General features: G+C 42.5%; 1 protein-coding gene across 1 annotated transcript; it reads left to right on the top strand.

Annotated features, from left to right (window-relative positions):
- The first annotated feature begins 2,859 nt into the window (after positions 1–2,859).
- LOC307071046 (max-interacting protein 1-like) lies at positions 2,860–11,402 on the top strand. Its single transcript, XM_079729913.1, has 6 exons — positions 2,860–3,206; positions 4,335–4,437; positions 4,561–4,590; positions 5,676–5,790; positions 7,074–7,242; positions 7,832–11,402. The coding sequence occupies exons 1-6, from the start codon at positions 2,975–2,977 to the stop codon at positions 7,993–7,995; spliced, it is 813 nt and encodes a 270-aa protein (XP_079586039.1). The 5' UTR covers positions 2,860–2,974; the 3' UTR covers positions 7,996–11,402.
- Positions 11,403–11,527: the final 125 nt, after the last annotated feature.

Genomic DNA, 11,527 nt, shown 5'->3' with positions numbered 1-11,527 from the left:
ACAGGTGCCGGAGCCTGAGTTGTTATCCTAACACTGCCTTGCAGCACATTGTGCATCAGACCCCCAGATTATCCCCCAGCCCCTCTCATCGTCTCCCGGCTGGGTTAACGAGTGGAGGGCTTTCCCCAAGGAGCAGGTGATGGTGGGGGGGGACTGTCTGTGATCCTACGGGCCAAAGTGCAGCCATTGTGTTGAAACAATGAGGCCGCACACACGCTGCTGGGGGATGCCTCATCTAAGCCAAGAGATGTGTTCATATATATATATAAATATAAATATATAAATATATATATATATATATATATATATATATATATATATATATATATATATATATATATATATATATATATACAATTGACAGATGAACGGCTTTCTTAGTTTGATTTTCTTAAAAGATTGATAGTAGCACCATGCATACAACACAGATGGATGGACATATTTGCATTTATACATGCAACAGATAGAAACATAGATGCCAATGGACATACACACACACACACACACACACGCACACGCACACGCACACACACACACACACACACACACGGTGTGACTTTGCCTGCCCTATGACACCAAGGCCACTGCTGTAATCCAGAAGCTTTTCAGATTACTAGCGATGGGGTCACATTCTCCACCATGTACGGCTAGCTGCTGCACTCTGCATATACACCAAGCGTAGCCAACACACAACCAGCCCAGTGAGCCGCTCTGCTTAAACACCCAAGGTTAGCCTACTCACCATCCTACAGCACAGCTAGCTTCTCTGCATACACACCAAGGTTAGCCTACACACCATCCCACAGCACAAACCTGCACTGAATGGAAGTTTCTCCCGTTTGGTAAAAGTCAGAGATATCTAACATATCCCTGTCCCTGTTACTTTGTTATCAGTTCCATTTATAATAAACATGATAAGTGAGAGAGACACAAAGGTGCTGTTTGTACATGGTTGGGTAGAGGATATGGCCTTTTAGCATTACTATTCTATTATGAAAATGTTTTTGCATAATCATACTTCATTCAGTGTGTTCTAACGATGGTCTGTGTATGTCTGTGTGTGTGCGTGTGTGTGGGTGTGTGTGTGTGAGTTTGTGTGTTCTTACATGTGTGTGTGGGTGTACGTGCAAGTGTGCATGTGTGTATGTGCATGGGTACATGTGTGTGTGTACAATGATATCACTGACGCTACTGTTTGTATGTTTGTATGTGTGTGTGGGTGTTCTTAGGTATGTTTGTGTGTGTGTGCATCTGTGTATGTGCATGTGTACATGTGTGTATGTGCGTGGGTACATGTTTGTACTTTCATATCACTGACTCTACTGTTTGTATGTTTGTGTGTGTGTGTGTTCTTACATGTGTGTGTTTGTGTGTGTATGTGTTAGTATGCCTGTGTACATGCATGTGTGTTCACTCATATCACTGACTCTACTGTTTGCATGCGTGTGTGTGTAATATCACCACGCCTCCTCTGTCTGTGAGGGTGTGAGTCTGCCTGTGTGTGTCTCGCTGGGCAACTGAAACCATGAGGGGGGGGGGGGGCGCCCCCCCCCGGCGTCCGTTACGGAGCCAGCACACATCTGCAGCGGGCCGACCATCTGCACCCTTTGTCCCACACACACACACACACACACACACCCTCAAAAACACATACACACACACACAAGCACATGCATTCACTCACACACACAAACAGACACACACACACACACACACACACACTCGTACGCACAAGCACATGCACACACACACACACAGGTCTTGCATGCATGGCCGCCCCCTTTAACCCAGGCCATGTGCCCTTGTCCACCCCCTCCCTCCCTCCCTCCCTCCCTCCCTCTCTCCCTCTCTCTCTCCCTCCCTCTCTCTCTCTCTCTCTCTCTCTCTCTCTCTCTCTCTCTCTCTCTCTCTCTCTCTCTCTCTCTCTCTCTCTCTCTCTCTCTTGTTCTGTCAGAAGAGGAGAGGAGGTGAGCAGAAGGGGAGGGGTGGAGTAGGAGGAGGGAATAGAAATGACTTCTTAATCAGTGAAAGGCGTATAAGTCATAATGGAGCATCCTGCCATGGAACTGATCTAAAGCCAGTTTGAAGGGTGGTTTTCATGGCTGGGGTGCTTCTAAAGTTGGCTGCTTTGAAGGAGCAGTGTGACCAAAGGGATTGGTGTTGGTTTTTTTGTTGCTACAAAAACTGTCTGGTCCATTGGTTATAACTTAGTGATAGTTGCTAGTCGATAGTGCACAGTAGCTTATATGAATTTATTTAAAAAAAATAAAAAACTGCAAAGGGCGTGTACATGAGTAATTTTGTGTCATTGAATAATTTATATATATAATATATATATAGCTCACTAGAAAATGCACGCTGAGCCGTGCTCATACACACGCGCGCGCACACACACGCACGCACACACACACAAACACACATTATAAAATTATGAAGTATTCTATAGATACTCAAGCTGTAATTGTATAAACCGGTCAACACCAGTTTGAGGATACGATTGTTTGATATTTTCAATAAAAATGCTACCATTAGACAACCCTGGTGGGAAAGTGAATAAATAAATAAATACATGAATAAATAATCATTGTGAAACTAGATTTGATTCATATGTTCTGGTCTTGGTTGCACTCTTGGCCACTATAAAGGTCTGCATAACTCCCGCAAAGTAGCCTATGCGAGTCATTCATGGCCTTCGCTCATAACGTGCCAGTTGTTGTAAAAACTAACCTGCGATATTGGTAATTACGCATTATCTCCTCACAGCTGAAAATGAATGCAATGTGCATGCGTTAAGGGGGGAGGGATTAGCCAGCAAGTAGGGCAAGCGGCTGGAGCTCAGTTGCGATTCAATCCCGCTTGCAGCCTACTTCCCTCCACTCATCAGCTCAGCGCTGCGTTAAGAAGAGGGCCACAACACTTTTTTTGTGTCGGGTCATTTCTCCTACAAGGATAGCTGCAACAGCAGGAGGAAAACATGGTCAAATTCATGCGACAGCACCGTGAGCTCAAATCCGAAGAGACTCTGTCGGAGGAGTCGGATGCGTCCGTGGACCAGCAGGACTTCACAGAGATGACCGAGTATGCCTTTAACGACGTTTTGTATTCCAAATGTTCCGCAATGGACAAAATCGACACTTTTATGAAAAACGTGCAAGTGTTGCTCGATGCGGCGCACTACATTGAGAATATAGAGAAGAATAACGGAAGTAAGTAAACATTTTGCATTGTGGATTATAATACTGAGGCGAGCAGACAACAATGGGAGCGAAGGCGACAAAAGAGGCGCAAGGGTAGATTCATTGACCTGATAGACTATCATTTATGATAGCAGCCTACTCTCGCATCGATTGCCTAAAAGCCTATGCGATTTCAAGGTAAAAGTCATGGCGATATAATGTCGAAGTCCAAGTCCAGACTGTTTGTATATCGATTGCTCGGCTACATAAAATGGAATAAAACAACATGTTTAACTAAAGGGAAATAATACACTGACATGGACAGTGATGTCATGTCGCTATGTATAAAGTGAACCTTCACTTTCGTAAACCTGCCATTAGCGTGATTCTCTTATTTTGGCCTGTGCATCTGCACAATGCATATTGTGGCTTACTATTCATGATGGCTCATTTTAGACCATGATCTCTAATGTATTTGCGGAGTTAATGGCTTAGGCTTCAATAGCAGGTTGAAGGAAATACGCCAATGTGCATACACACAATCTTTCATTGGTGAACACGTATAATGACAAAGTTAGCATAGACATACGACTTGTTCAGTGCAAAGCTTCAGTTCGCAGCTCAACAAACGTCACTTCAGAGTCAACTGCGCTTCCTTGTATCTGTTGTTCACATGGTTTCCACATGGAACCAATCCCGACGATCTCATTGGACAGGAATGATGTAGCCAGCGTTTGACAGCCAATCGCAGCCGACCGCACGCATTCTCCGTTGCATGTTACTGGGTTGGTCCGCTAAATGATCGATGGGACTTGTAGGCTTTTAGTAAGCATTTATGATAGAAACATGGAGTGAATTATTGAGTTAAGCTTTTAAGCAGGCTTCAGTTTTTTATCTTAATTATTTGAGAATTATATTTTTAGTGCAGGACTTTGCGAAAAACCTAGTTAAAGCCTACTGAACCAGAGGGTTCAACACACTTCCCAATGACTTTCTCTTTTGACAGTCATTACTATTAAATATTGCTATTCTAAATATACACAAGGAACATTTAATGAAGGGCAGTCAACTCATTGGTTGCATTTGGCTGCATGATAACACATTTTAAATGAATGTATTAAACTGGATCTATTTTAACATTTATATTTCCACCACCAGAATGTGAACATGGATATGCATCATCATACCCTGAAACGGAGATCTCACTGCATCAGAAACAACGGAAATTTAAGAACAAGAAAATGGACCATATTCACAATAGGTATGTAAAGCCTTGTTAAATGTATTGCTTACTTTCTAACAAGCAATTTGGTAATAAATAAACATAATTACATTGATTAGTTGTATGGTTCATCATCCATAATCTCTCCCCCCCCCCCAACAGATCAGCACATAACGAACTGGAGAAGAACCGGTGAGTTCATATAATGAGGTTTAAATGTCAATAATAACTTTACCTGTAGCTTCCATCAGTTATACATATTTTATATAGTATCACTACCTGTATAAGTATTATTTTAACACTGGGACCACGCATGCTAACACTGTGTAGTAAACCCAGGTATTGTAAGGTGCATTTGGCTAAAATATTCTAATGACAAGCATAATATGGTATACAGGTAGTATAGCATAGAAGTATAGTATAGTAGTAGTATTGTATGGCATGGCATAGTACAGTATAGTAGTATATTAGGCTTATAGTTTTGTGTAGTAGGGGTATAGAATGGCATGGCATTGCATTATATCATATTATAGTATAGAATGGCTTAGCGTTGTGTGACATAATAGGCCCAAAGTACAGTGACCACCAAGATTTATTTTACCTCATTGTGCCTATTCAATCAGTATTTGAGAACACATTATACGCCTCATCAATGTTTCAATAGATATGTAGAAAGGCCAACGAGACAGAGAGAGAGGCGGGACTTTGTTACTGTAGAACCACTGTTCCTGGACTACAGCTCAGCTCAGCCAATCGGAACGCGCTGTTTGAAGACAACAGTGCTCCTTACTGTTGATCCAATGGCTTCATGGTTCTGTTCATTTTAGCCAATAGGCTACTGCGCCAAGTGTTTTTAACAAGCAAAAAGACAGCAACAACCAATGTTTATTGGAATGTAGCGCGGAACAAGAAGAGATGAAGGAGGACCATTCTTTCTGTCTGATCGTTGTTCGTAGTGCAAAATGGCAGTCAGTGCAAGAAGGGAGGACATTTTGATCTACATTCTATTTCATTATTTACTGGCAAGCGATACTTTGTGTTTTTGACGGAAATAAGACAAAAACACACAAGTAGCAAAACAACACACACTGTAGTATTTAAAAACGGTAAAAGCTAGAGAAATATCACAGTAGATGCCAGCTTCTGTCGCAGAATAAAACGACAAGCTCGGAAGTGAGCCACCAAAGATGTAACCGCAAGAGGAACAATACATTGCAACTTCCCATGTTTGCAGTCAACACCAGCTGACCTTCCGTCTTGCTATGCCTCTGTACCAGACGAGCACATCTTCGCCTGTGTCTGGAAAGGTTGAAGTCCCTCATACCCCTGGGGCCGGACTGCAGTCGGCACACTACACTAGGTCTGCTCAAAAAGGCCAAGTCACATATTAAGGTAAGACCACGCTGGGTCACGCACTTGTTAGTATTGGAGTTATGTCGCATATGCATTGTGTCAAAAAGGAGCAGGTGGAGAGCTAGGGCATTTTGTTTAAGGAAGCATCCTAGTTTAGGACACATGTCATCATGTCAGTACAAGTAGAGCAAATGACCCTCCCACTTCTCTCTGAAACCTTGACCATGGACTCACATTGGTAGTAAAACAAGATTCAATGGTGCTTTAATCATCCCAGGTGCTAAATTCTGGGTTGAGTAATAACCCCATGCCTTCTTGGAGACGTTATCAATTATAGTTATAACACAAGGATACCATTTTTACTTAGCTTATTCTCCATCAGTTGTGTTTATACATGTAAATGGACAGCTATTAAGCCTGCTTGCAAGAAGACTATATATGCAGACACTTTTATGCCTTTCATCCCCAAAAATTGAAATCTAAATTAGAGTAACTTAAAAAAAAATGCCGCAAGACCACCTTTAAATTAATCAGGACTGCTATCACACAATAAAGTGAAAGTGCTAGCGTAAATACAACACATTTTGACCATTTGGTTGCCATGGCAAACATAATGACATGGCAAGAAGATACAGCAAGGGGCTTTTTGTGGTTTCACATTTAATAAATATAAGTAGTGAAACCATCTGTTGAGTTATAATAATCTTGAGGAACAATCGGTGTGGAAACCAGGTTTAGTTCTATTGTTAAATTGGAAAGATGTTCCAGGAAAGACCGGGAGGCCATTTTAATCCCTCGGTCTGCAGTTGAAATCCAACCTTAAAAAACCTGGGCGCAGAACCAGTCATCTAAACAGTGTGCTTAAAAGACAATGGTGGGGAAAAAGTGCTCTGTGCTTGCCTGCTAGTCAACATGTCGTGCAACCATTTCTTGTGCACTGAGAAGACATTGTGTTTGTGGAAAACTTAGCAATGAGTAATACTTTAACAGCCAATATTGTGTTGCGGAGAGGAATTCTTGTTACAATGAGATTCATACACAACGAGTTTTGTTTTGGCCTAGTGGTTTACAAAACATGCCATTAAATCATAAACTACAGCAATGTAAAGGCATTCAAATTAATTTTGGATACATGTCATCAAGTAGCAGTTAGGGGTCAGGGCATTCTGCTCAAGGATGCCTACAGGTTATACTGTTGACAATGAGGGGTGAACCAAGAATCTTTCAGCTAGGAGCCACTCTAACACTCTCCCTCTTCCTTTTCTCTGTCTCCTACATCTCACTCTCCATCCCCTCCACACATCCCCCTCTCTCCTATCCAGAAACTGGAGGAGGCCGACAGGCGAAGCCAGCACCAGCTGGAGAACCTGGAGAGGGAGCAGAGACACCTCCAGAGGCAGCTGTCCAACCTCAGTCCATCAGGGGGCCGGGTGTCCATGGACACTCTGAGCTCCATGTTGGACTCCGACCGATCCGAGGATTCTGATCGAGGTGAGTCAATCACACTTACCACTTTCTATCTATTGTTATCAAGGTGTGTGAGAGAGACGAGTGAGAGAGGCAAGTGAGTGAGTGACAGAGGGAGAGAAAGAGAGAGGGTCGGCAGGGAGTGAGAGAGAGAAAGAGGGAGAGACGGGGCTCGATAGTTTTGAGACCTGTGAAAAGGTTATGGGTTTGAACCCCAATGTACGTAGCCTAATGTGGGCAAGATGCCCTAACCTAGCCTGGCTTTTGCCAGACCAAGCTCAATTGTAGATTGCACGTTGGTCTGGGGAGGCTGCTGTCTTTTTCTTCAGCATAAGAGGCGTGATCAATGGGCCTAGTTCAAATGACTCTGTATTCAATTGGCTGCTTGCCGTCGCTTCCCTGTCGTCATAGTGTTAAACCAGCCAAAAGCGTGCCAAGGGGAGAAGCCAGCTTGGTGATTGGCTCCCGCAAAACATATCAAAACTAGAAAGAAATGTATTGCTCTTCTTCAGACCCTTCTGCAAATCGCCGGCAGAATGGGCGGGGCTACCCAGTCTAGCCCTAACCCCCTAGCTGCTCCTTACTGACCTGTATCTTGTCTTATGTCACACAGAGGACATCGAAGTGGACGTGGAAAGCACAGAGTTCTCCCAGGGCGAGATGGACAGCATCAGCCTCAACGGGGGCAGTGACCTGGATGACCAAAGCAGCAGGCAGAGCCTGGCCAGCGACGAAGGATACTCCACCTGTAGTCTAAAACTCGCTTTCTCGGCTTAAAGGAAAAAACACACAACCATGTCCATCAATTCCTCTCCAGCTGCTGCTGTCTCATAGAGCTTTCACACATGTCTCACACAGTACATATACTCCTTCCCGAGGAGAAACCAGCCTGAAACCTTCCATCTCTTCACCGAAATAACTATCTTCATGAGAGTTCGGTTTTTCTGTCGAGAGTTCCCGATGAGTTCGATCCACTTAAATTCTATCGACTATATGTTTCCTAATTTCCTCAAGTCCTGATCAAAGCCATTTACTACAACGAAGACTCAAGTCAACGTTATCATACATAAAGTCTATTTTAATATAAACTCCCCCAAAAAAACGAATCTTCTGAGTTTCTAGGAAGTACCCTACGTCTCATTCGTTCCACTTGCGCAAACCAATCCTGACGCAAAGCCACAAAGTACATGCCCTTTATCAAATCCTTGCAGTGGTAAACCAGTACACTGTAACGTAATCCTATGTACTTACTTAAATACCAGCGGCCAACAACCAGCTAGAAGCTCACCAGATATTTAAAAAACAAACAATCTAGTTTGCTTTGTAATAATACGGTCCAACCCAAGACACTATATCCAAACAGCACTTCTTGTCGTTCACTAAGTCAACGGCAAGGGATACAAAATCTGCATTCCAACAGAATTGACATTTCTAGAGACTTCTGCCTTGAGATCTAACACCACCTGAGGGTTTAGGGGCCAAGTGTCCCCTCCTTCTGTGGGACGATTTGGGGGGGGAGGGGTTCAAAAAGGTAGCTGACATGTGATTTAATTTATTTTGCAAATAGTTATGTGTAGTATTTATTTTTGCTATATTTAATTTGTTATTTAGCCAATACTTGGACACACTTGAATTGGAAGGACAAAAGCACCCTGTGATTTTAATTTATTGCTCATGTGCTGAATATTACCGGACAAAATATGGCCACCATTCCACTACGTACAGTGGGGCAAAAAAGTATTTAGTCAGCCACCAATTGTGCAAGTTCTCCCACTTAAAAAGATGAGAGAGGCCTGTAATTTTCATCATAGGTAAACCTCAGCTATGAGAGACAAAATGAAAAAAAAAAATCTAGAAAATCACATTGTCTGATTTTTAAAGAATTTAATTGCAAATTATGGTGGAAAATAAGTATTTGGTCAATAACAAAAGGTAATCTCAATACTTTGTTACATGCCCTTTGTTGGCAATGACAGAGGTCAAACGTTTTCTGTAAGTCTTTACAAGGTTTTCACACACTGCTCCTGGTATTTTGGCCCATTCCTCCATGCAGATCTCCTCTAGAGCAGTGATGTTTTTGGGCCACACAGACTTTCAACTCCCTCCAAAGATTTTCTATGGGGTTGAGATCTGGAGACTGGCTAGGCCACTCCAGGACCTTGAAATGCTTCTTACGAAGCCACTCCTTCGTTGCCCGGGCGGTGTGTTTGGGGTCAATGTCATGCTGAAAGACCCAGCCACGTTTCATCTTCAGTGCCCTTGCTGATGGAAGGAGGTTTTCACTCAAAATCTCACGATACATGGCCCCATTCATTCTTTCCGTCATACGGATCAGACGTCTTGGTCCCTTGGCAGAAAAACAGCCCCAAAGCATGATGTTTCCACCCCCATGCTTCACTGTAGGTATGGTGTTCTTTGGATGCAACTCAGCATTCTTTCTCCTCCAAACACGACGAGTTGAGTTTTTACCAAAAAGTTCTATTTTGGTTTCATCTGACCATATTACATTCTCCCAATCCTGTTCTGGATCATCCAAATGCTCTCTAGCAAACTTCAAACGGGCCCGGATATGCACTGGCTTTAGCAGGGGGACACGTCTGGCACTGCAGGATTTGAGTCCCTGGCGGCGTAGTGTGTTAGTGATGGTAGCCTTTGTTACTTTGGTCCCAGCTCTCTGGAGGTCATTCACTAGGTCCCCCCGTGTGGTTCTGGGATTTTTGTTCACCGTTCTTGTGATCATTTTGACCCCACAGGGTGAGATCTTGCGTGGAGCCCCAGATCGTGGGAGATTATCAGTGGTCTTGTATGTATTCCATTTCCTAATAATTGCTCCAACAGTTGATTTATTCACACCAAGCTGCTTACCTATTGCAGATTCAGACTTCCCAGCCTGGTGCAGATCTACAATTGTGTTTCTGGTGTCCTTTGACAGCTCTTTGGTCTTGGTCATAGTGGAGTTTGGAGTGTGACTGTTTGAGGTTGTGGACAGGTGTCTTTTATACTGATAAGGAGTTCAAACAGGTGCCATTAATACAGGTAACATGTGGAGGATAGAGGGCCTCTTAAAGAAGAAGTTACAGGTCTGTGACAGCCAGAAATCTTGCTGGTTTGTAGGTGACCAAATACTTAGTTTCCACCATAATTGGCAAATAAATTCTTAAAAAATCAGACAATTTGATTTTATGGATTTTTTTTTTTTCATTTTGTCTCTCATAGCTGAGGTTTACCTATGAGGAAAATTACAGGCCTCTCTCGTCTTTTTAAGTGGGAGAACTTGCACAATTGGTGGCTGACTAAATACTTTTTTGCCCCACTGTATGTAGTGCTACAAGGCAGCCTCAATTTGTTTAAAAGAAATACGCAATGGTCTTTTGTCTAAATTATGATTTACATTTCATGCCAATTTGTACAAGACATGAAACCATTATATTGAACAGTAATAAGCTATTTTGCCTTGTCGAAGCACAAGAGTCGAGCAATAAGTTGTCCAAATTTGTACAGTTGGCTGTGTTTGGCACACCACCTGCCCTAACCCAAAATTAAATTCAATGTTTTTTGTATTTGCTACAATGGTACCAGAACATAATCACTGGTAGAGAAAAAAAATGATTGTAATGAACAAAAGCTATGGTGCATGTGTTTTGAATGTAATCTTTTCATGTACGTTTTATGCTATGATTTTACAAGTCTTCAAAGATGTCTGGAGCATGAACATTACAGAGAAAAAAAAAACATTTAAATGTTCAGTCGCATCTTTTTCTATTGTAGCCGAAACGTATTATTACGTTGGAATATTCCTTTCGACACTACCCATGAATTAAAATATATATATACACACACACCAATTTGCACTGGTAACCTCCTCTACCCAAAGAAAACCAAATACATTTGAGTATACCACCAACTATCTACACACTATTGTGAAACGAGTCTGATGTAGATCACCAACACCACCAAATGTGTCTTAACATGGCTAATTGACTTAATTGCACAAATTTCCTTGCTGTCAAGTCTTTTTCCACATTTTCTGTTATTTGGGGGAAAATTGTAAAATGCACTATGAAGAAGACTTGACCGTCGAAAGCACACCAAGGAAGTTCCTGTGTGCTACAAATCAGCCAATCGGAGGCGGCTTCTGCACAACATACTGCTGGTTCCCTTCCCTGCTTGTATGCTATGGTTCCTAACAGCTGTCCCTGGAATCGTAATAAAACTATCACACTCGCTACGCTGGTCAGAAGTGGTATGTTTGTTGGGTGTGGGGGTTAACATGATTGGCTATTGCTTTGATCCGAATTATTTTTCTTCT

This window comes from Pollachius pollachius (genome assembly GCF_949987615.1).
Source record: "Pollachius pollachius genome assembly, chromosome: 2".
Taxonomy (NCBI): Eukaryota; Metazoa; Chordata; class Actinopteri; order Gadiformes; family Gadidae; genus Pollachius; species Pollachius pollachius.
This window is presented reverse-complemented; position numbering and strand designations above follow the sequence as displayed.